Genomic DNA, 25,436 nt, shown 5'->3' on the forward strand with positions numbered 1-25,436 from the left:
CGACCAGACTCCCCTGGGGGAGAGGGGAGCAGTGAGCAGCAGCGGTGCCGCGCTCGGGAATCATTTGGTGATCTAACCCCCCAATTCCAACCCTTAATGCTGAGTGCCAAGCAGGGAGGCAATGGGTCCCATTTTTATAGTCTTTGGTATGACCCGGCCGGGGTTTGAACCCACAACCTTCCAGTCTCAGGGTAGACACTCTATTACTAGGCCACTGAGGGAGTGGGTTGTGAAGTATCTCAGCCAGCACCAAAAGCCGCTTCTCAGAACAAGGGGAAAAGAGGGGCCTGTGATGCTATGAAAATGAGAAATTCAGACAAAAGCTTTGCTGTTCCACTTTACATAGACCACAACTGAATGAGTAAAATGTAAAAAGAAACGATTATAACCATGATACATCACCTTTAACGTTCTGTTCGGTAAAAGAAAGTGATAATTGATTTTCATCTATTCATTTCATTAATCGCTGTTTATTTTACATTGTTTTTAGCGTGTTCAACAAAGTTCTTTGGCTTTTCATCCAATTCGGCCTATTTTTATAATGTATTTAAAAAAAAAAAAAAAAAGTTGCAATGCAATACTTGTATTGTTGTGGTAGTTCAGAGGACGAGCTGGACGTGCTTCTTAGTGGCACACCGGAGCAGAAGAAGAAGCTGATCCGAGAATACCTGACGGGCGAGAGCGAGTCGTCCAGCGATGACGACTTTGAGAAGGAGATGGAGGCTGAGCTCAGCTCCACCCTCAGGACCATGGAGGACACCTGGACGCCCGCTGGCACAGGTCCGTTTCCGTAACCGCCACCCCCGAACACACCTAGATGGACAGCGCCCGATAACTGATTAATTTTACCGACTTGTGTGATACATTAAGCGCTGCCATTCCATTCACGCGTCAATTTGAGTCGGATGAATTGTTGAGCCCTTGCAAACATGTTTTTGTCTTCCGAGGTCGACCTGATTGCCGCCTGCCATATATTTGCTTTTCGCATCCGTTTCTTAGTCTGTTGTTACCCGTGCGATCCAGTGCAGGGTTCAGGAAGCAGAGGCAAAGGCCCAACACACGTCGAGCCACGGATGTACGACAACATCTACTTTGACTCAGACTCGGACGAAGACCACCAGCCAAGTAAGTTTGCATCGTTAATCGGCGTTTCTGAGAGCACAACTTGCACCTTTTGCCGTATTCACTGCGTCATTTAGTCATTTCATTTTTTATGGGCATTTTGTTGTGGCCAAAATTGAAGTTATACTGTATTGGCCCGAATTATAAGACAACCCCCTCTTTTGCAAGAGTTTGAAAAAAGACTTTTTGAACACCAAATTAAATTTTTATACAGAAATGATTACCGTAATTTCCAGACTATAAACCGCACCAGCTAAAATTCGGGGATATTTTAGTTTTTTTCTTACATAAGCCGCACCGGGCTATAAGCCGCACGTGCGCACGTTTTTTTTACAAAGAAAGACAGTACACAGAAAGCCTTTTTAAAGTTTTAATAACATACTTTAACATGTCTTTCTAAACATTGCCTGTGACGCAGCAGGAGTACCACAGCAACACGGAAATGTGCACGCGAGTTATTAACAAAGAAAGACTGGACACAAAGCTTATTTAAAGTTTTAATAACATACCTTAAAATTTCTTTACAAACACTGCCTGTGACGCGGCAGTAATACCGCAGCAACACGGAAGTATCACAGCACTAATAGGATTTGATTAAATAAAACATACCGGTAAAAGTCACTGAGACGCGGCGGTAACACAGCAGCAACACGGTAGCACAGCAGTAACAGGGCTGATTAACAAAACATACTAGTAAAAGTAAAATAAAGAGCTTCATCGTCTTCATCTTCCTCCTGTGTACTGAAACCATCGAAGTCTTCCTCCTCAGTGTCCGATTGGATATTAGATAAATAAATAAGTTAGATATCCTTTGCCTCACAGTTTCTCAGTCTCTCTTTCGTTGTCGCTTTTATGCATTTCTTCGAGTGTGATGAGGGTCTGTTCATGCTAATCTTATTCATGCACGAAGCGCTAAATTACATTAAACTAGCGAGCGACACGTATAGCTCCAGAGTAGACGGGACCACGAAATAAAGAAAAGGGTGACACAACACAATGTCATCAACATCGACTGCCTTAAGCTTAAAAGCGGCATCATATGCATTGCTTTTGTCCCCCATAATGACGTGTATAAAAGCTTCCTTTCAGTAATGTCCGTCTTGATCTCGTTCTGTCTCCTCTTTGTGTGAATTATACGGCACTATTCGCCTGGCGGATGGACATGCGATCAACACACCACTTTTCTCCCCAGTGACCGTGTCCATATATCCGTCCGTCTAGCAAAGCGGTGCCGCACAACAGCGGTCCACAGCCTTTTTACGAGTGTATAAAAGTGATCGTCATCACAAAAATCACGGAAATAATCATATATAAGCCCCCCATAAGGATGGTTTGTGTATAAAAGCAGGTGTCCACGTTGTAACATGAGATATTTACACAGAAAGATGATACACAAAGATTTTTTTACAGTAATTTTGAATTACCGTAAATACATGCATTTTTCCAAAAAGTGCATGGCAGTAACACAGCAGCAACAAGGCAGTACAACGACCGTAAAACTGCAGTAACACATCTGGTTAAAAAAATTACCAGCCTACCAGAAAAGTCATTGTTCGCTTACTGTAAATAAATGTTGTTAGAGATTTGTTCACTCCAACTTATTTTGCAAGAACCACACGGGAGACAAGTAAGTTCTTTTAGACACCTGCAGGTGGAGAGTTCACTCGTTCAAGGAATGAAGTCTGAACCCTCGTTCCTGTTCAGAAACGGAGTGGGGGTTTGGGTAAACTGGCTAAAGCCCTTGTCCTCTAGTCTAAACATGTCAGGGGATGTTTTACGACCTTGTGATAAGGAGGACAAGGTAAGGTATTTATTACCTGTTGCATTCCAACATAATCCTATGATAAAGATAACCTGGAAAACCCTAACATCTCCCTCCTGTTTTATCATATGATTATGCTACCCCAAATAACAAAGACAAGTAAGAAAAAAAAGCACATACCGTATTTTCCGGACTATAAGTCGCTCCGGAGTATAAGTCGCACCAGCCATAAAATGCCCCAAAAAGTGAAAAAAAACATATATAAGTCGCTCCGGAGTATAAGTCGCATTTTGGGGGCAATTTATTCGACAAAATCCCACACCAAAAACAGTCATGAACGAGCAACAACAGGCTAAACGATAGCAACAACAGGCTAAACGATAGGTATGCTAACGTGACAAACACAAACAAAGAGCTGAGAACGGGCCTGACGTAACATATAGAGTGATTAAGGACAACTATTACATGAATAACATGTTTATAAAACCATCAGTGTCACTCCAATTCATTAAATAGCAACAACAGGCTAAACGATAGGTATGTTAACGTGACAAACTCAAACAAAGAGCTGAGAACGGGCCTGACGTAACATATAGAGTGATTAAGGACAACTATTACATGAATAACATGTTTATAAAACCATCGGTGTCACTCCAATTCATTAAATAGCAACAACAGGCTAAACGATAGGTATGCTAACGTGACAAACTCAAACAAAGAGCTGAGAACGGGCCTGACGTAACATATAGAGTGATTAAGGACAACTATTACATGAATAACATGTTTATAAAACCATCGGTGTCACTCCAATTCATTAAATAGCAACAACAGGCTAAACGATAGGTATGCTAACGTGACAAACACAAACAAAGAGCTGAGAACGGGCCTGACGTAACATATAGAGTGATTAAGGACAACTATTACATGAATAACATGTTTATAAAACCATCGGTGTCACTCCAATTCATTAAATCCATCGATCGTTCTTTGTCAACAATGGGTGCGCACGGCTGAGGGCGCTTGCACTTCAAAATATTCCACAGGCTCATATAACGATAGATAAACTATATTTCAAATAACTATAATACAAGCCAATAATATTATCAAACCATCCGTGCACTTTAATTCCATTAATTCCATCGATCAAATTCCTCGTCCTTTGTCAACATCGCCGCGCGTGCGCCCTGACGTCAGCCTCGTCTTTATTCCACAGATCTACTATATAACTATATTGTAGCGTTAACAAAATACAAGGATAGACGTGGGTTTGGTAAACGGCTCTTTATTAAACAAAACAAACTTCCAAGCGTGTGGCGGCGTGGACTTCCAGACAGACCGGGCGTGCGTAATGGCCATGTCCGAGCCCCGCGCACCGTTCGCGGACAGCCACTCGGCCGAGCGCCGGCCCCCGACTAAGCGGAGACCGGGCGCGCGTAAAAGCCATAATAGTTTTTCAAACCTTCTATGTCACTCCAAATCCTTAATTCCTTCAAACTCTTTGTCCTCCGTGTAACTTAGAAATGATCACCGCTAATGATGCCGGTAGTCCTTGTGTGGGCACTTTGTATGTAAACAACCGGCGCGCCGCGCTACTGACGTCACTTGAAATAGTAATCCATTGGTACATCACGGTTCTCCAAACTTTCTTTCTGCTGCTCGATTACTGTTTTCAGCTGCATATTTTACAACTTGAAGTTTGTAACCTGCAAAATATGAGTTTCTTTTTGGTGCCATTTTTCTTAAACCCACCCAGTTGATGAGTCACGGCCAACGGTAAAATTTAGAGCGCCCTCATCCAGTTTCGTCTGAAAATATAATTTTTTTTGGTTGTTTTATCAAAGTCAAAGTCTGCTTTACCGTCGATTTTTTTTTTTTTTTTTTTTTTTTTTTTTTATTATATATATACTAAGACACACAAAGAGATTGAAATTACGTTTCCACTATCCCTCGGTGAGATAGTACACATATGCATACAAGCAACACAAAAAAAAACCAAGAAGGCACTAACAATGACTAAATAACAGTGTTGAATAAATGATAAATAAACAAATAATAATAAATAATAATAATAAATATAAGAGGAGCAAAAATGGAGCAAGTGTACATACAGCAGACAGTGGACTTGGATATGGTGCTTTAAAGTGTTAATTGCTTTATTTGATGTTTTCTCTATTTTTTATGTTTTGAATATGTTCAAGATAAAGATATGTGAAGTGATCAACTATACTAAAAATAACATGGGAAGTGGTCAACTATACTTGTAAGTGATGTCTTAATGATCAAGTAAAAATTTGTGAAAAAAAACATATATAAGTCGCTCCTGAGTATAAGTCGCCCCCCCACCCAAACTATGAAAAAAACCGCGACTTATAGTCCGGAAATTACGGTATATATGTATAATGAAGAAAGAAGAATAGGAAAAATAAAAAACAACAAACAATGATAGCGACACTTTCCAGTGAAGATGAGGCATTACCTTAATACCCCAGATCAAACTTATTGTGTAAGCGAAAAACCTGCTGGCCAGATGTTATTAGCAGGAAAATTCTTACACGGTCCCTTTGCCTAGGCGACCAGAATGCTATCAAATAAAAAATAAAAAGAAAAACACAGAAACAGTACATCATTGTATCCATCACTTGCGAAGCATATTTGATGGTCAAATCATCAAGTTTCTGTAAAACATGCCCAACAGAACAGCATCTACGCAATCCACGTTTCATTATCGTCATCACATCTGTTACGTCTAAGAAGTTGTATATGTGCTCGCGTTTTCGTCAGTTGATGATGTTCTAGTCTGTAGGTGAGGTCTGTCACACACACTGGCGCACACACTCGTGTCCAGTTGGCAGGCAGCATCGGACAACTCTTGTGACCACAAAACCATGATCCGTACTGAACAGGCACGTGCACTCATAGGATGCAGGTGAGGCAGTGCCTCTGAACTTCTGGATGAAGTAGGTCCCGTCCGATGGTGCAACCATGTTGGTAGTAGAGCCCTTGCACCTTGAAAACGGCTCTCTCATCCTGGCACACAGCGGTGATGTCCAAAGCTCCCATCCAGTTTCCTCCTGGAGAGCAGTCGTCGTTAATGCATTTGTGGGTGCTGCAACCTTGGATGCAACATGTGTAGTCAGCAAGACTTGGAATGGTCCCTCCCGTCGTGGCTGGCCCAGTTCCTTCTTTTGATGAGCTTGATGTAGACCCAGTCTCCTGGATTGATGGGGTTGTCGACCTGTGAGGAGGAAAGATCAAGCGGCAGTAAATTTGTCTTTGACACAGTTTGAGCGTCCTGATCATATAATCTGCCAAGGACTGCTCTTTATCTGTTGCTTGCAACTCTCGTAGTCAATTGTAGTGCCCATTTAGCTGGTAAATAGGAGTGTTTGCGGGAAGAGTTTGAACACCTCCTAATGATTCCCTTTAACCAAAAACTATTTATGACAGGGGCGTTACCATTTATTGCCTCCTGGTTTAAAAGAGATTGTCTTACCCATGCCTTCTTTCTCCTCACACGCTGGCACCCACGCAGGGTGTGAACACACACACACACACACATCTGCACGCACACATACACAAAACGGCATACAAAGTTCAGACGAACGACAACAGACAATTTTACAGAGATTACGCACAAACACAGAACACACAAACAAAGGGATTCTAATCCATCTCTCATGTAGCTTCTTTTGATAGAATCTCCTATCGGTAACTGTATAGCAGACGTTTTAGCATATAATCCCACACTCTGCTCTCTCGCTTCTACTTTTTCATGTCGGTGGAGTCGTAGGTGGCCCCTATTGCAGTCATTGTCTTGTTAACTGTCGCCTTGTGACTCTTATGCATGATTGTGTGAATGTTAAAAATTGAACGTACCTAACTTTCTGACCATCCAACCTCCACTGTGGTACAAAAAACCTTACTATTGTATTGAGTAGGTACATTGAGCAACCTAGCTTCCTCCTGACTGCCAAATGTCCTGTTCTAAAATTTATATAACTCGACCTCTACGTCTTAAGGTTGATGAGCCAAAATATCAGATCTTGCTCTTGTTTCCTACCGTTTTAGCCTATTTGTTTTATCCAAATCCGTTCAATCTCTGATTATAATGCTTTTCTCTGTAGCCCTACGTATTTTTCAAATTTGTATTTATTTATTTATCAAATCTCCTCAGTTCTGTCAAACTCACTGCACAATGAACCTCCCTTCCACTTTGAACCAAGCTTCACCAAATTTGGTAACGCCGTAGCAAGGAGTGCGATGTGGTTGTCGGACGCTCCAAGTCCATATCTTTTTGCTGCACTTCACCCTCTCAAGTTGGTGTTCTTTTGTTGTTGCTTCAGAGCGACCCCATCCATCACTCTTGAATGAGTCCATTGTTCAAATGAGTCAATTTTCATCATTGTGAGTTCCTCCGCTTTTCACTGTCTTTTCTCGTCCCCGAGGATGTTGTCTGTCCTCCGGAGTGTACTTGTCGCCCTCCAAGCAAAACAGCAGTCTTTTCTTGTCCTTCGCCAAAGGTCAAAGGTGCTTCAGAGCCAGGCACCATTTTGTAGTTGTTCACGGCTGCAGGCGAAGTCTCGGATTGGGTTTCAGGGACCCTGACACTGAGAATGACAGGCTGGGACATCAAACTTGTAAGACTATCTCCAAATGTAGCTGCTTCCATCAATTTGCTGGTAACATTTGTTTACCAAACTTCAAATTCTTCTAATAACAGCGGTCTCGTTTTTATATCGTAAATCCTGCAACTCATCCTATTTTTGAGCTACATTTTATCTATAGTTCCAATTTAATCGGACAGGATGTTGTCTTCAGTATCATTATTGAAAATCAACTCATCGAGGTCTGCTTTCCACATCAAGCCCTGATCTGTATGTCTTGACCTCTCGCATGTTATTGTCATGCTTGCTCAAAAATGTGACTTAGAGTATGGTGCTGTGAATTCTCAATCTCCCCAATGAAATTGGATCCCACCTCGTAGTTCTTATCGTTCTCATGTTCCTGTTAGCTTGCAATTGTCCAAATCAAAAATGTTTTCTTTTAACTGTCTTTCTTTTGAACCTCTAAATCTCTCGTGTTGCTAACCTATCTACACCAGAACAAAAAAAAAAAATTACCACAGTATAACACCAAATGTATTCGAAAATTCATTGTCATAAAGTGTTGTATTATTACTATCTTCCACTATCTGTCCTACTCACTCCCTCCTTTTGAGGCTTGGCAACGCCCATGCCTCACACCTTGACAAACTTTTTGGGAGAATGCGTTCTTTACTACATACGATTCCATCATCATTTAATTTGACTTTCTTTCCAAAACGCTTCTCAATTTCTCAGTTCACACATCTTCTACATGTGTTACTGGTTCTCCAGTTTTTTCTCTAGTTAATTATCAATCCAAAAGCTACGTGTTTCTTTCTAACATTCAACCTGCTCAAAATCACTCTTTCATCAAAGTCGCTCTACTAATTTTCTATAGTAGTCACCAACGACTTCAAACGTTCAACCTTTCATTCAGGCAATCATTCATCAATGCTCATCATATGCATCTCACACAGTCTCCAAAAAGGAGTCATACTATCATATTGGTCCCAATTCATCCAAGCTCACCACACAACATTCATATATCATTTTCAACTCAGGTTTCCTGGTAGAACAATCCACCAGTCCAAAACAAACTTAACTAAAACAAACAACTGGCAAATTAATCTGAATTTTTTCTTTGTTTATAAATTTGAAGAACTCAATCTCTCAGATTTAGCTTGCATTTAGAATTTTGTATAATCTTATAACACAACCAATCAATTATTCCTATTAAATGTAGCATTGCAAAATCTTAAATTCACAATTTAGCTCCTTCCAATTCCTGAAAGCATGTTCTGTTTTCTCATGTGGGCTTGACACTTAACATGCACTAGTGTGGATTAGTTTCTGCTCGCAAACAGACTTCTCTCTTATCCTCTCATTTTTTTCTGTCAAATTGTTTCTGGTCTGCGGTGTAAATTGAATAGACAACAGTCTAGCAAATTTCTTTATACTAAAAGTTTAGCCAATCTTCATCAATTTGGGACTTTAACTTTAACACATACGCACACACATGCACAGCTCTCGTGGGCGGAAGGTAGGTCTCAGCAACAATGATTCGTCACAGGCTGGCCATTTCCTGTGGTCGATCATGAGCTGGTCCCTCCCATGCACACGAGGACAGCACATTCTAATTTTATTTATCTATCTTCTAGAAGCAAGTTGCTTTTCTTTACCACTTGATTTGCATATTTTAACTTTAGTGTAACACAAATTGATCTCTAGTCATTTGTAATTTGCCACCTTATTATTATTATTATTATTAAACTCCTCTTGCCCCTCGCTTGAGCCGCGGCTTGAGCTGCGGCCTTGCACCCGCTCACAGGGGCCTTATTGTCTCTTGGTCTGACAAACACTTGTGACCTCATCAGTTTTCATCTTTCTAGCTTTTGTCTCTTGAATTCGTTCTCATCTCTTTGTGAAGATTTCAACTACACTCTAGCACTTCTACCACTTCTTCCACATTTCAAATTTCCTTGTATTCCATACATATTCTTTCACTTCAGCATGTATTGCATACAAGTAAGAAATCTCCTTGCCATGAACTTCTCATCTCAAAGAAGAGCAGAGCAAGAGATTTACCGTTCTTATTTCCCATCTTAATTTTAGTAGTTGAAGGTTTTACAATTTTTTTTCAAATTTTTTTTTTCTTTGAGGATCCTCAATGCAGGTTTAAATTGACCTTTCAACAAATTACTAGCCTGTATTAATGCCGTGGATCAATGCTAGAACTGCTATTTAGTCAATTTATCCTACCAGTCACACACTCAATCACACAAGTTATCCCTGCCTACGCGAAGTCCTCCTTTTAAAAAAAAAAAGGAGCTGCTTCATCCAGTGAGGGGACTCTACAACACCCCCCACCTTCCCTGGGAACTAAAGACAAAAGTCCTTGTCCCCAGCCCTGCCAACGCGAAGTCCTCCTCTTTTTTTTAAAAAAAAAGGAGCTGCTTCATCCAGTGAGGGGACTCTACAACACCCCCCACCTTCCCTGGGAACTAAAGACAAAAGTCCTTGTCCCCAGCCCTGCCAACGCGAAGTTGTACTCTTTAGAACAGTGGTCGTCAAATAATGATCCACGGAGGTACTGAGATTTTAAAACAGTTTGAGAACCACTGCTCCAAAAGAGACACCTCATCCAGAGGGGGACTCTACAACACCCCCTCCTTCCACAAAATTTACTTTTTCCTGTGCACTTCTACCTTTTTACGCGTTTCACAAACAACACAATCACACAACTTCAGGCCTTTAACTTACTTGTCCCCTTGGTTCGTTGCACTGCCGGGTCCCGTCAATCCACCTCTGTCAGACGAAGTCAGACCTAAGATGCTGGCCCAGCGAAGAATTCTCTTCCCAGGACTTTCTTTTCCAGGTCCTCCAAATGGACGCTGGCTTGTCGATAATGCAGCACGTCCTCCTTCGTCAGCCAGATAGCGGGTATGAGGGATCCCGGGTTTCCGCACCTAAATGTTAGAGATTTGTTCACTCCAACTTATTTTGCAAGAACCACACGGGAGACAAGTAAGTTCTTTTAGACACCTGCAGGTGGAGAGTTCACTCGTTCAAGGAATGAAGTCTGAACCCTCGTTCCTGCGAGGGGATATTTATTAAGAGAAACAGAGTGGGGGTTTGGGTAAACTGGCTAAAGCCCTTGTCCTCTAGTCTAAACATGTCAGGGGATGTTTTACGACCTTGTGATAAGGAGGACAAGGTAAGGTATTTATTACCTGTTGCATTCCAACATAATCCTATGATAAAGATAACCTGGAAAACCCTAACAAATGTATTTTTCCAAAAAGTGCTTGTAACACGGCAATAACAGCAGCAACACGACAGTACAACGGCAGTAACATCGCTGGTTAAAAAAATAACCAGCCTACCAGAAAATTTATTGATCGCTATCTTCATCTTCCTCTTGTGCACTAAAACCACTGAAGTCGTCTTCATCAGTGTCGGACTTGATTAGGCTCAGGATGACTTCGTCAGACACTTTCACTCCGTCTCTCTTTTTCGTTGTCGCTCTCACTGTCACTTTCGTCTCGAGGCGAAGTTGTGCTCGTGCTGTTCTCTTCATCACGCAGCAGTCCAGCCTTTCGGAACCCGTTGGTGATCGTGGATTTTTTCACACTGCCCCATGCGGTCAGGATCCACTGGCAGACTTGAGTAAAAGTTGCTCTTCGCATGCGGCCAGTTTTGGTGAATGATTTGTCGCCGCTGGTCATCCGCGCCTTCCACCCAACTCGGAGTGCCACTTTAAATGCACAAGTCCGAGTCCGAGTGTGAATGTGATTCTTGTGTGTGTGATTATCGTGTGAAGGGTGTGTAGGGTGTGTGGGGTGTGTGGGGTGTGTGGGGTGTGTGGGGTGTGTGTGTGCGTGCGTGCGTGCGTGCGTGCGTGCGTGCGTGCGTGCGTGCGTGCGCGTGCGTGCGCGCGCGTGCGTGCGTGCGTGCGTGCGTGCGTGCGTGCGTGCGTGCGTGCGTGCGCGCGTGCGTGTGCGTGGTTCTGCAACATACAGAAATACAGCACGTAAGTCAATGCTCAACTTCTGACGTCACACAACACTAATAGACGGCACACATTACATAACTAACTGCGCCTAACGGTTCCGCTATACTAAATAAGCATAAATTCTTCTATCCATTCTTCTGGCGAATGTTCGATCGCTGGACAACAAAATGGATTACGTTCGCCTGCTGAGGTCTACGAACCGGACGGTGCAGAACTACTGTGTACTCGTGTTCACCGAGACCTGGTTGACTGACAACATTCCGGACTCTACCGTGCATCTGGAGCGGCTAGCGTGCTATCGGGCGGACCGTGCCATTGTACGAGGGGGAAAGTCGCGAGGAGGTGGAATATGCGTCTACATCCGAGAAGAATGGTGCCGGGACTCTGTGGTGGTATGTAAGCACTGCTCGCCACTTGCGGAGTTTGTGATCATCAAGTGCCGTCCTTTTTACCTGCCGAGGGAATTTACTGCGATTCTGCTAGTCGCGGTATACATCCCGCCTTCCAACATCGAAGGCGACAGGATCGCGGCGCTCGGTGAACAGCAGACAGCGCACACTGACGGTTTCACCATCTTCGCTGGAGACTTCAATCATGCCAACCTGAAGTCTATTTTCCCGAGGCTTCACCAGCATGTTACTTTTCCGACACGTGGAGACAGCTTCCTGGACCTAGTCTACTCTGCGCAAAAGGGAGCTTTCAAAGCCTCCCCCCTCCCCCATCTTGGGCTTTCTGACCATCTCACCGTTTTGCTTTTGCCCGCATACAGTAAAGGCATCCAGGCCAGTTCGGAGGCGGGTTCGGGTGTGGCTTGATGGTGCCTCCGATGCACTTCGTGACTGCTTCGACACCACTGACTGGGACTTGTTTACGGACATAGAGGAGTATACTGACTCTGTTACCTCTTACATCACGAAGTGCATCGATGATGTGACTTGCTCGAAATCCGTCGTCACTCGCGCGAACTGGAAGCCTTGGCTGACAGGGGCTGTCCTCAGACTGCTGAGGGCCAGGGACAAGGCTTTCAGAGCGGGGGATGAGGCTGGCTTGAGGACAGCGAGGGCCGACCTGTCCCGAGGCATCAAAGAAGCGAAGAAGGCGTTCTCGTGCAAGGTCTCCACCCACTTCAAGGACAGCAAGGACGCACGTAGCCTTTGGCGGGGCATTCAGACCATCACGGACTACAAGCCCGCGCCGAGGAGCTGTGAGGGCGACGTCCGTCTGCTGAACGATCTGAACCACTTCTTTGCTCGCTTCGACGCCCAGAACAGCACTTGCCCGCTGAAGACCACTCCCCCCCCCACACGAGCAGCCGCTGCGCCTCTCTGCCGACGGTGTGAGGAGGGCGCTTGCCGCTATTGACACCCGTAAGGCGGCGGGCCCTGACAACATTCCGGGTCGAGCGCTGAAGGACTGCGCTGGGGAGCTGTCGGGTGTCTTCATGGACATCTTTAACGTTTCCCTGCAGCAGGCCATCGTCCCCTCGTGTTTCAAGGCTGACACCATCGTACCTGTGCCGAAGAAACCTGCACCGTCCTGCTTCAATGACTACCGCCCCGTGGCACTGACGCCCATCATCATGAAGTGCTTTGAGCGGCTTGTCATGGAGCACATCAAATCCGTTCTCCCCCCCCACCATTGACCCTTTCCAGTTCGCGTACTGTGCCAAGCGGTCCTCTGAGGATGCCATCTGCTCTGCCCTCCACTCGGCCCTCACCCACCTGGAGAGAAAGGACTCATATGTGAGGTTGCTGTTTGTGGACTTCAGCTCTGCCTTCAACACCATTGTGCCGCAGCGACTCATCTGCAAACTCGACGAGCTGGGCCTCAGTGCCTCCCTCTGCAACTGGCTACTGGACTCCCTCTGTCAGAGGCCTCAGGTGGTGCGTGTTGTCGACAAAATCTCCGCCAGCATCACGCTGAGCACGGGGGCCCCCCAGGGCTGCGTGCTCAGTCCATTGCTCTTCACCCTGCTGACGCATGACTGCACTGCGACCTACAGCGACAACCGCATAGTGAAGTTTGTTGACGACACGACTCTGGTGGGTCTCATCACGAAGGGCGACGAGACTCGGTACAGGTCGGAAGTTGACCTTCTGACCACGTGGTGCAGGGACAACAACCTCCTGCTGAACGTCAACAAGACCAAGGAAATCGTTGTTGACTTCCGGAAGGGTCACACAAAACACCTGCCGCTGATCATCGACGGTGCTGTGGTGGAAAGGTGAGCTGCACCAAGTTCCTGGGGGTGCACATCAGTGAGGACCTCTCCTGGTCCGCAAACACCGCGTCACTGGCAAAGAAAGCTCAGCGCCGCCTGTACTTCCTGCGGAAGCTCAGGCGTGCATGTGCTCCTCAGGCAGTCCTGTCTACATTCTACCGTGGCACCATTGAGAGCGTCCTCACCAGTTGCATCGCTGTCTGGGGTGGTAACTGCACTGAACAGAACTTGAAGGCCCTGCAGCGCATAGTGAATACGGCTGGTAAGATTATTGGTGCTTCGCTCCCCTCCCTGAAGGACATTTACACCTCCCATCTCGCCCGCAAGGCAACCTCGATTGCGAGAGATGTGAGTCACCCGGCTCACTCTTTGTTTGACCTTCCGCCCTCTGGGAAGAGGTACAGGAGCCTGCGCTCCCGCACCACCAGACTCGCCAACAGCTTCTTTCTCCAGGCTGTTAGGACCCTGAACTCGCTACCCCCTTCTGCGTAGCGTGCGGCACTGTTGCGCTATTTTCTGGAATGTCTGCTGTACGCGCACTTGCTCCTTTTTTGCTCCTCTTATTTATTTATTTGTTGTGTTATTTATTCATTATTTATTCAGCACGCTGTTGTTATACTTGTTTACTTGTTTGTCTGTTGTGGGCCATGTCTTGTGGGATAGGGGGGAACGAAATTTCGGTTTCTTTGTGTGTCTTTGACATGTGGAGAAATTGACAATAAAGCTGACTTTAACTTGATAAATGAAATACTCTCGGCAACACACCAAACATAAGTCATAGAGACAACAAAATACAATTGCTGGCGTCCGTTAGTCGCCGTGCCGCTGCCTAACGGCTACTCGTACGATGCAAACTTAAGGAGCGCGCCGGAGCTGTCAATCAAACGGTGCGCACACGAAGCAAACCGCGATCTTACATACGGCACAATGGTGGACAGTAGTAACAATGAAATGTATATATTCACTTTGTGTCAAAGACGCACACGATCACAGCAACATACTCAGTCGATAGAGCATCCTTCAACTTACCGCTGCGCACAAGTGAATGGGTATAATGTCTAGACCCCGAATGTAAGACGACCCCCACTTTTTCAGTCTTATTTCAATGCAAAAAACATCCTCTTATATTCGGGCCAATATGGTGTTTCATGACAATCTCATTTGTTTGATTTTCATACATTAGAATACTCGTATAAAAGTTGTCTGACAAATTACCAGTGTCTCGAGGTGGTTCCGCCGGCCGGCGCATGATGACCAATGACGAGCTGCTGTATGACCCCGACGAGGACGAGCGGGACCAGGCCTGGGTGGACGCCAGGCGCGGGTAAGGGCGTCTGGGCCGGGTGGGTGCCGCGCTTGCTTTTGAGATCACGTTTTCCGTCCCCGCCCACTTTTGCAGGTTTCATGTGATGAAGCGCCCTGCAATGTCCGCTCACCCGCGGCGCCCGGGGCCCAAAAGTCTTCCCAGCAGCGACGCCGTCCTCAACTGTCCCGCTTGCATGACCACGCTGTGTCTCGACTGTCAGCGGTAAGGACGCGCACGATCGACACAGGCGGGTTTGGATGGGGATGATGTCATGTCCCGCCACTCTCCGCAGACACGAGAAGTACCGCACGCAGTACCGCGCCATGTTCGTCATGAACTGCAGCGTGAATAAAGAGCAAGTTCTGCGCTACAAGAAGCAAACGGACAGGACGCCAAGAAAGAAATGGAACCGCATGAAAGAGCAGGCGACAGCAGTGCCTGTCGGGATGGACGGCGATGAGGCATACCATCCTGTGCAGTGCTCTGAGTGCTCCACAGAGGTTGCTGTGCTAGACAAGGACGACGTCTACCACTTCTTCAACATCCTGTCCAGCCACTGCTGACTTGGACAGAAGAGTCTTCCCCCCAATCCCTTTATGCATATTATTCCATGATCTGTCATCGTGTATATAGCGGATTGTGGAGTAAAGTGGCACCACAAGGTGGAATTTTGAAAGTTTTTTTTTTTATTAATCAAAAGAAACTTATTACTTTCTGTATCTATTTAAGAAAAGGTTTTAGTAAAGAAATTGCGTTTTATCTTTACCTTACACTTACAGTGGAGCCTCGGTTTTCAAACGTCCCGGTTCTTGAACAAATAGGTATTCGAACAAAAAACTTGAGATTTTTTTGCTTCGGATATCGGACAAAATTCGGTTGTCAAACCTCGCGAATTGAGCCGAGAGGACCCGCATGCCAACTGACTCTGTTCATTATTACATTCTCGTTACTCTGAGGATTGCATCAACCCTAATCATGCCTCCAAAGGAAGCAAGTGGGAGCAGTAAAGCCATCCTAAAACACAAAGACGCTCCTAAAGCAATGCGACAGTGATATACATACATATATGTATGTATATATGTATGTATATATGTATGTATATGTGTGTGTGTGTGTTTGTGTGTGTATGTGTGTGTATGTATGTGTATGTGTGTGTATGTATGTATGTGTGTGCGTATGTATGTGTGCGCGTATGTGTACGTATGTACTGTGTACGTATGTACTGTATACGTATGTACTGGATACGTATGTACTGTGTACGTATGTACTATATACGTATGTATGTATATGTATACATGTGTATATATACACACACATATATATATACACACACACACACAGCGTGAACATTTATAATCAGATGAAAAAGTGCATGATATATCCACCACCTCCAAAAAGGCGGACCTCAAGACGTATTGCCGCGGCGGGCCGTCTTCATTGGCTGGCGTGCGGAGGCCTGTGACGTCACATGCAATCCGGAATTGCGTACCGCCTCAAACTAGGGAAGCCAAGATAGGGTAAAAAAAAGTGGAAGTTAACCTAGCCGCTAGCAGAAGTTTCTAACATGGCTCTCAGCGACTGCTGGAAGAACCTGTCGTGGTTCTACCACCAGTACCTTCTGGTGACGGCTCTCTACATGCTGGAGCCGTGGGAGAGGACAGTCTTCAGTATCCTTTTCACCTCCCAGACGGGCTGCGCGTTAACTGCTTAGCGTCTCCTTTTGTGTTGCCCGGAGAACGCGGCATTTTCATCAAAACATCTCCATTCGGCTTTGAGGCCGTGTGCAGTGCGTTTAAAAATGGAAGCATATTGCTGTCGATGAGTTGGTTTTGGTTGCCATGTGAACTTGTGATTTACGCAGAACACTTTTCAGTCGGACATTGAACACGTCATCGTTGGGGGCTTTGGTTCGCTCTGGCGGTGTTGCGCTAACTGTTGATCCTAAATGGGAGCCACCGGTCGGAAGCGAAGCTATCTGTTTAGATACGATGCGTCCGATGACGTTACGAGGTCAACTGACCGCGTAGGGGAGGTGGAAAATAAACGCATTACTGTTTGGCGAGCTCGGCAGCCGCCGATTGCGTCGAAATATACGGGGCGGCAAAATTCTGCCGCCACCCGCTATAACTCGGACCACCAATTATCTTTGAACTACTACTACTAGTAGTACATCAGTAGTTGAAGGTGCTGTTTTTGGAAATTGCCTGGGGCGACAAATACCCTTGGGCTGACCCTGAATAAATCCGTTGAGAAAAAAGGCCGAAGAGGCGGCCAAAAAATGCTAGCCGGTGCAAGTTACTTTTGCGCTTACTTATGACGTCAATGCTGAGCGAGAACAACCTTTCAAAGGTTTCTTGAGGTGTATTTATATTTTGGTGCAGAAGGACACAGTCAGCACCAAAAGTACTTTTTAAGCTGATCGCTGTCGTCTTTAACGCTGAGCCCGTCAGACTCACTGTTGGTCAGCGTGGCGGGCATGGCGGTGTACACGGGGTATGTGTTCATGCCGCAGCACATCATGGCCATTCTGCGCTACTTCCAGATGCTCCAATGACGTCGGCCATCCCGAATGGCAACGGTGGCGAGGTGCTTCCGCACGCGGCCCAGCTCTCATCGGAACGTCTGCCGCGTTTGCAAGATTCAGCATTCGTTCTCTGACGTTTGCCGCATCTTTAAAATGGACCTATCAAATCACTCCTTTTAAAAAATATACTTTCAACTTGTTTTGTGTTTTTCTCTATCCCACGTCAACACTGTTTGTGGATATCACGTTCCATCTAAATTGTTTGTGTTTATAGCTCAAATAAGTGTCATGTAATCTGACCTTACAGGGGGAATATTATATATGTGAAAAATGTTTGAGCAAAGCAATGGAAAAAAAGACTTTAGTTTGTCTCTCTCTGGTGGTAACTGACAAGATGACTTCTCTTTTTGGAGCGGTTGACTGGCTCCAAGGGCTTCCACAGGTGGCAACATTTACAAGTACTCAATACTTGCTGATTTGTTAGGATATAAGTCCAGCCGTAATTAAAATGAGCAATTACGGCGGTCCAGGGTCACCAGAGGCATGACATGCTCAGTTTGCACGTGCTGACATTTAAAGTGCTTTCAGACGCCGACGGACCAACACAAACATAGCACTGACAGATGTGAATTTTTACTTCTTATTTTCTACACAACATATGAAAAAAGGTATTTACTCCACACAAGCAGCACCACTCTTCTGTATTGAGGAGGTAATGTCCTGAAAGAAGTCGAATGACAAGTGGGCGCCACCTGCAGCTCACCTTGATATTTATTTGACTATTTTCACCACAGAAACACGAGACATCAACATGATGACGTCGCGCTTTTTAGCAGGCGTAAGGAAACCTAAGCAGCACCGCTTGCTGGGAGCCCAGGCGCAGCTTGGCGGGGTCTGTGCGGGTGCCTGGTGTCAGGGCACCGACCGCGGGAGTGGCGAGTACCACCTCAGCTAGCTGTGGAAGGACCCAACCAGTGGGTTCCAGCTGGGCCTCTCCGTCGGCCCAATTGAAGGCAGCCAGGTAGCGGTTGTTCTGGTCCCACGAGCGGATGTAGGCCAGCGTCGATGACGTGTTGACCAGAAGGACGAAGTCACCCATCAGCAGGGAGCGCTCCTTGGCGCGCAGGCCGCTCAGGTCACGCACCAACGCGCGCCACGAAGTGCGGCGAGCGCGATCCTCCTGGGAGAAGACAACGTCGTCATTATCTTGGCTGTCTGCATCTTTCCAAGGTAAACCTCCTCAATGAGATGCCACAATCTTCATCCACATCTGCTCCATCACCACCACCACTGTCTTCATCATCTTCACTCTCTTCATTTTCATCCTTATCCTCCTGAGTAACCCCATCACCTTCATCAGCTATGTATCTTAACATAATTTTCATCCTCATTCTCTGCATCTTCACCCTGCCCCTCCTAACCACCACCAACTTCATTATACTTGTCTTCATCCTCATCACGTCTTTTGTAATCGTTTACCTTCAGAGTTGCGTTGGGTTCCTCCTCTTCGGGCGAGTCCCAAATCATTGTGGAAAATGTTGTGCCCTTCAAAAGACACATTAAAACAAAATGAAACATTGAAAACGTGTCAACCAAGCCTTTTTATGAAATTCAACTCTATTGAATTTGTCATCACAATTTGGCTCATTTAAATAACCACACCCCCACACCAACTTTTTCCAAACTTGACAGGAAGTGACTACTCGGAAGCAGACGAGCACGAGCAAGCAAGGGCTTACCTCATCCATCAGGTCTATTTCATCGCCGTACTGGAGCACGGGCGTCCCGGGCAGCGTGAAGAGCAGCAGCTGGCACAGCGGCACCAGCGCCGGGCCCACCAGTGAAGCCAAGTGACCTGGGCCCTGCCCCCCCATGTTCCAGGAAAGGCGAGTTGGCCCGTGGGTAGCGTACAAGTCCAGCACAGACTGACCGAGCTGAGATGCATCTCCCTCCGCAAGCACCATGGACGTTAGGAGGTCCACACCGGTGGATGATAGAAGGGTGGACACGGTCGCAGCCGAGCGGTGCTCGGTCACACCCATCAGAAGTCTGCAGGGAGGAAAGATGATGATGATGATAGAACTTTAATCATCCCACAGCGGGGAAATTTACTTGTCACAGCAGCTTGCAAGAATACAAGGGACAAGTGCCAAATGTAAAAATGGATAAATTACAGACAAGGACAAAGACAAGTGCCACTAGTAGCGGTAGAGACGAAACACATGATCAGGTGCCACGCACGGTGTAGAGTCTGACAGCAGTGGGAATGAAGGACCTGCGGAATCTTTCCTTCCTACACCGTGGGTGTAAGAGTCTGCTGCTAAAGGAGCTGCTCAGGGACCACACAATGTCATGGAGGGGGTGAGAGGTGTTGTCCATGATGGATTTCAGCTTAATTAACGTCCTCCTCTCACCCACAACCTCTATGGAGTCCAGGGGACAGGCCAGGACAGAGCTCGCTCTCCTGACCATCTTATTTAGTAGTCTCCCCCTGTCCCGGTCTGAACTGCCCTCACCCCAGCAGACCACAAGCGTAGAGGATGGCTGAGGCCACCACAAAGTCATAGAAGGTCCTGAGGAGAGCCCTGCACACACCAAAGAACCTCAGTCTCCTCAGCAGGTGGAGGCGACTGGCCCGTCTTGTACAGGGCGTGGGTGTGATCAGTCCAGTCTAGTTTGTTGTTAAGGCGAACACCCAGGAATTTGTAGTTCTCCACTACCTCAATGTCCAATCCCTGGATGTTCACCGGAGTGAAGTGGGGTGCTGTCCTCCCGTAGCTCACAATCATCTCCTTCGTCTTGCTGGTGTTCAGCTGAAGCTGGTTGAGCTCACACCAGCTGACAAAATCCTCGATGACCGTCCTGTATTCCACATCGTTCCCCTCCGAAACATATCCAACAATGGCCGTGTCGTCGGAGAACTTCTGGATGTGGCAGTGTTTCTGTATTTCACCACAATGCAATGGCTGACCGGATGAGTGACTCGCAAGTACATACTTGGCCACGTTTGGTAAAGCTTTCTCAAAGACTTATAAATCGCGTCACTGAGCGTGCAGCAGTTTTGAAGAACACTTTTGAACAATTCCTCTGACCTTCTGGTGGGCTGCTCGTTGGTCCCGTTCTGGACGATGGCCCGGATGTCGGCCCACAGAGACGGTACAGCGTTAGCCACGTACTCCACGTCCTCCAGCTCGATGCCGTCCACGCCCTCGATGAACCAGAACACCAGGGCCGACTGAGAACACCCAAACAAAGAGTCAGGGATGGACGGCGCCCCCTGCTGGCCGGCAGCCACATCACCTTTAGCTTCTCGACCACCATGCTCACGCTGGCGTTGGAGAACCAGGACCCGGTGGACCCACGGTAGTTGGGAGTCAGATTCAGGACCACAGACATACCTGCCAGACCGCAATGGCAAAAGTTCTAGGAAGCGCTTAGTGCTTCGAACTACCGCCGGACTAATTTGCTAACTCTGAGAATGGAATCTTAGACCCCCAAACTGTGGGGGCCCACACGTTGTGTCTCGGTTCCAAAACAAAAATGTCCTTTTGTGCTCAATCACCTTTCCTGTGCGCGGTGCGCACAAGGTCCTTGAACTGCTCCAGACTTCCGGCGTCAGCTGCGATCTCCTGAAAGTTCAGCGCGGCTGCATTGTCGGGGGGGGCCACGTGAACCGGCCCAATCACCAAACCTTTGAACTTCAACTGGGACAAGGCATCCACTGACTGCATCACACCTAACACACACAATGACCTTCAAGTCAGTCAAGATGAAATAATCCATAGTCAAGTGGGCAAGCGGCCAACCAGGGGTTGCAACACTTTTTCACCTTTGATGTCACCGGCGCGGGTGAAGGCGTGCACGCTGGGGACGCGGTACAGTGCCCCCTGGTTCCACCAGTGGGTGTCGGGCAGGTCCCGGCAGCGCGGAGCCTGCAGGATGATGAGCACGGCGCCCACCAGCATGCCCAGCCAGCCCAGCCAGAAGAGAACCAGCAGCGCGCAGCGGGTGCGCACCCACCTGCAGTGGGACATGCAATAAGCGCCTTTCGTCACTTTCGTTACGGTCAGCCCAAAGAAAGCACTATCGAATAGATTTATCGTGCCGACGATTTTATTGACTTGACAGGCTTGCACGACCGACCTCAGAAAAAAGGTGAGGCATAACAGGTCGCGACCTGAGTTCTGGTCGACGGCGAGGTCATTTTCTGTTAAATTAGTGAAGCCCAGTGACGTGCGGTGAGGGTTGGGGTTGGTGAGCACAAACAAACGTACTGTATGACGCTAAGGCACTGACTCACAAGTCAGATTTACAAGCATACATGGTTGTTATCCCATTCTTGATTAAATTTAATAACATTTTAAACCAGGGGTGGGCAAACTTTTTGACTGGTGGGCCGAATTTGGTTCTAAATTTTGATCGGGGGCTGAACCAGGAGCAGATGGATGTAGTGTTTGTGTGAAGTAATAGAAATGACATGTAAAGGTCATTGCATAAAAGGTTTGTGCTTTTAGTAGGTAGTAAAGCATGGATAGTCAAAAAAGGCTTTTTGAAAACAAATGCATTTATTAACAGCATTAAAAAAATACTATTATGAATAATAGTTTCCATCACTTCAGCGCCCGCAGCTCAGATTTATGAAATATGTTTATCTAATGAGGCGAAAGATGGCGGCGCGTGCACACGCAGCGGCCACTCTCTGTCCCGTTCGGTGTTTTGTGAGTGTTTACTGAGTGTTTGTCCGGCAGTTTTGTGTGCGTCTCGTGTGATACGTCGTGCTACTAGTGCGGCGGGCATGTTCTGCTCAACATCGGCGGAAGTGGGTTTTATGGCGTTCTGGACTTTGGTGCGGAGAGATCAAGGGCGCTCGGACTGCTTCGTCATGGATCGACGCCGGACTGGCCTGCTCTTCCTCCCCCGGTTGGACTGCGTCGTGAGCTCGGACTGCTCCGTCCTGGAGCATTGTTGGGATGCGTCGGCAGCGGGTCTGCGAGGCAGCGGAAGAGGGGCCAGCGCGGAGACGTCGGGCCAGGCTTGCGGCCAACCCAGCTCGCCCAGCCGTGCCTTCCATTCTCCTGGCGTACGTTCGTTCGCGGGACGACAAGATGGGTTGCGTTCGCCCGATAGGATCCACGAACCGGACAGTGCGTGCCTGCTGTGTGCTCGTGTTCACAGTGGCCTGGTTGACTGTCATCTTTCCGGACTCTGCTGTGCATCGTGAGCGGCTAGCGTGCTATCACTCTTATTGTTCATCCTCTTGTTTTATTTTTCCTGTGTTGTTTACTTGTATGTGCGTTGTGAACTCTGTCTTGTCACCCTGGGATAGTGAGAAACGTAATTTCGATCTCTTTTTGTGTCTTGACATGCGGAGGAATTGACAATAAAGGAGACTTTGACTTTGACTTTGAAATCACATTAAACGGCAAACATTCTGACCAAATACATCATCTTGAAGAATCAGTGAAAGAATACTTCCAAATAAAGTAATAAAGAAATCAATAGTATTGTTGGTCTCCCTATTTTGCTAGTGCATCATGGTCTGGAGTAAAATTTGTTGTGGTAATTCTTAGGATAGAGCCGAGGTGTCAGTCCGTTAACCTAGAGCTGTGACGGGCTTTGTTGACGTTCATGTGGTGGAACGTCAGCTCACACACGTAGGTCGAGACAAAGTGTCCTCTCTTTTTTTTTTTTTTAAACACTCGGCACTCCATCTTTCTTTTCCTCGGGCCACTCATTTTAGTGGAAGGATTCCAGGGGAAGGTTTGTGGGTGGCATTAACGTAAAACTGTATCTGAAAGCTCAGCGCGCAAATTACGAGAATGCTGACATCACAGCCCACACTCGAAATTCGGCACTGATGGAAATAGAGCGCGGAGTGCGCCGGGTCCGTACTACTTAGTACGTACACGCACTTGTGAGTGTGCAGCGAGCTTTCTGACACGGCTTCCGGGAGTAAATGCGCGGGCGGGCGCTTCCCCATCTATTGGGGAAACATACTAATTGCAGGAAAAATGACCCAAAAAAAAGTTCAATAATACAATTTATTCAGGTTTGGCGGGCCGGATTAAACGGCCCCGTGGGCCGGATGTGGCCCGCGGGCCGTAGTTTGCCCATGTCTGTTTTAAACACACCACTGTACATTTAAACACACCACTGCAGTATTCTTACCTTTACTTGTAAATGAAGTCTTTTTTAAAGTACCACTCATTTTGAAACGAATGTAGTTTGAATTAATACTCGCAAATCTGGCGTTGGTCTTCCCTTACTTATGATTTCTTGCTTTGACTGACAGTCAAGTTTTGAAAAATGTCTTATCTTCGAGATTATATCCTCCATTGTCAGGGAAAATAAAGCCAAATAGCAACGCGTTAGCACCGAATGCTGTTGGTTGTTTTTCCTTTTCTTTTTTTTCTTCTTAATTTACTCTCGCATTTACTCGTGTCGTGGCTCACTATCGCCCCATTTTTTAGGCAAAACTATTGGCTGCCTCAAGGCACGCGCCGTTTGCACGCGCTCACTACAGTGTGTGTGTGAGTGGTGCACACGCTCACACGCACGCCCTAAGAGGCACTACCTGTCACTGCCTCAGCCTCCATGATTCTCGTCTCCCGTTGTTATTTGAACAAGAAATACAGCTAATTTGACTATGAAAATGATCCAAATGTATAGGAAACACACCAAAATTGCATTAAAAGCATAGACCACAGGACAGCTATTATATTATGTTTTATTATATTATATATTTTTGAACAACTTATGGTGACAGCTGAGGAAACCATGTTGAGCCCTTTACCGTCCCTGGTGGCAAGGTACACTGCCTCACCTGCCTCATATGAGTGCACGTGCCTGTTGAAGCCCATAGTTCAAAGCAAACAGACTTTGCTTTTCCCTTTCATGTCTTGGATGGCGGGCTTCTAAGCATTTTTTGTTCTTGTAGTAATTTCGAAACTATTTTTTTTTTCCTAGCCTTGGGTAGAAGCGGCTCTGCACAACTGCTTCGAGTTACGAGCGTGGGTTCGGAACGAATTACCCCTCGAAATCCCCCCCAAATAACTCCTTTTGCACACGCCTTCAACTGGTCGTTTTCCTGCCGAAATTAAATGCATGTTGTTCTTTTCTGTAAAGCAGAATGGTGACTGCGGCTGTGTTCCTACCCGGGCGTGCCCGCCACTCGCAGCAGCTCCTCCTTGTTCAGCCCGGTAAACTTCGCCTCCCGCTCTTCTTCGTCCATCTTCACCTTCACGCAGCCGTTCTTCTCCGACAGCGCAGCTCTTGCGTCTCCTGCTCCGTTCACGAAAGGTGGCTTATCCTGCTCGCCCTCCTGCTGTTGCTTCTCGACGTCGGCATCCAGAAGCACCTCGCTCACGTTGGCCTCTGTCGCATCATCAGCATTCGCTGCCTCGGGCTGCTTGGCTGGAGCTTCGTCCTGCACCTCCGCGGCGGCCTGGTCCGACGTTGTCTTATCTTCGTTCTGCTCCATGGTGGCTCCGGTTTGGCAAGCAAAAGAAACAGAGGAGACGTGACAATGATGGTGTTCAGCGGACGTTGAGGATGATGAGAGGCGCGGGTATGCTGCGTTCAGGGCTGTCGAGAACACGGACATCTCAAACCATTTTTTTTTTTTTTTTTTTTTTTTTTTTAATGTGCGGCAATCACTTACCAGAATTAATCCCCATATATAGTCGATCTATGTATGGACATACTTTACTTTGACTATTTAACTTCATCCATATCTTCTGATTGATGTTTCTTAAGGTGTGATATTTGATAGTCATGTTAAAAAAATAAAAATGTCGTTTCCGTGATGTCATGAAGGCATCATTTAAGAAGCTTTATTTTCTGAAGCTTTCACACAATTTTCTTTATGCACAATGACTCACCACTGATAAAGACCTCTAATCAAGCA

At 46.5% G+C, this 25,436-nt stretch overlaps 3 protein-coding genes across 6 annotated transcripts in view; 2 read left to right on the top strand and 1 right to left on the bottom strand.

Annotated features, from left to right (window-relative positions):
- eapp (e2f-associated phosphoprotein) overlaps window positions 1-15,682 on the top strand; it is a 31,114-nt gene extending 15,432 nt beyond the window's left edge. Inside the window, exons 2-6 of the mRNA XM_088399785.1 lie at window positions 599-780; window positions 1,024-1,125; window positions 14,919-15,024; window positions 15,100-15,228; window positions 15,299-15,682. Of these exons, the coding sequence (XP_088255911.1) occupies window positions 599-780; window positions 1,024-1,125; window positions 14,919-15,024; window positions 15,100-15,228; window positions 15,299-15,569 (790 nt within the window). The 3' untranslated portion in view covers window positions 15,570-15,682. The remainder of the gene's footprint in view (window positions 1-598; window positions 781-1,023; window positions 1,126-14,918; window positions 15,025-15,099; window positions 15,229-15,298) is intronic.
- A 641-nt stretch (window positions 15,683-16,323) lies between these two features.
- Window positions 16,324-23,011, top strand: sptssa (serine palmitoyltransferase, small subunit A). Of its 3 annotated transcripts, none has more exons than XR_015863306.1 (3): window positions 16,324-16,673; window positions 17,449-18,760; window positions 19,223-23,002. XR_015863306.1 is itself a non-coding variant. In XM_088399786.1 (2 exons), exons 1-2 carry the CDS (start codon window positions 16,571-16,573, stop codon window positions 17,558-17,560), a joined length of 207 nt encoding a protein of 68 aa, XP_088255912.1. In that variant the 5' UTR covers window positions 16,551-16,570; the 3' UTR covers window positions 17,561-17,894. The 3 variants fall into 3 exon arrangements, 1 of the variants encoding a protein (XP_088255912.1); XR_015863307.1 differs by lacking the exon at window positions 16,324-16,673 and having other exon boundaries at window positions 17,557-18,242; window positions 18,325-18,760; window positions 19,223-23,011; XM_088399786.1 differs by lacking the exon at window positions 19,223-23,002 and having other exon boundaries at window positions 16,551-16,673; window positions 17,457-17,894.
- LOC148385698 (amino acid transporter heavy chain SLC3A2-like) lies at window positions 18,278-25,302 on the bottom strand. 2 transcript variants are annotated; one of them, XM_088399783.1, is made up of 9 exons: window positions 25,191-25,302; window positions 24,685-25,114; window positions 21,360-21,550; window positions 21,093-21,266; window positions 20,831-20,928; window positions 20,623-20,765; window positions 19,270-19,579; window positions 19,010-19,075; window positions 18,278-18,710 (listed from the first exon to the last, which is right to left on the bottom strand). In XM_088399783.1, exons 1-9 carry the CDS (start codon window positions 25,255-25,257, stop codon window positions 18,360-18,362), a joined length of 1,830 nt encoding a protein of 609 aa, XP_088255909.1. In that variant the 5' UTR covers window positions 25,258-25,302; the 3' UTR covers window positions 18,278-18,359. The 2 variants fall into 2 exon arrangements, with proteins under 2 accessions (XP_088255909.1, XP_088255910.1); XM_088399784.1 differs by lacking the exon at window positions 25,191-25,302 and having other exon boundaries at window positions 24,685-25,143.
- Between the last annotated feature and the right edge of the window lie 134 nt (window positions 25,303-25,436).

This window comes from Syngnathus floridae, chromosome 16 (assembly GCF_059516105.1).
Source record: "Syngnathus floridae isolate MCC-2025c chromosome 16, RoL_Sflo_1.0, whole genome shotgun sequence".
Taxonomy (NCBI): Eukaryota; Metazoa; Chordata; class Actinopteri; order Syngnathiformes; family Syngnathidae; genus Syngnathus; species Syngnathus floridae.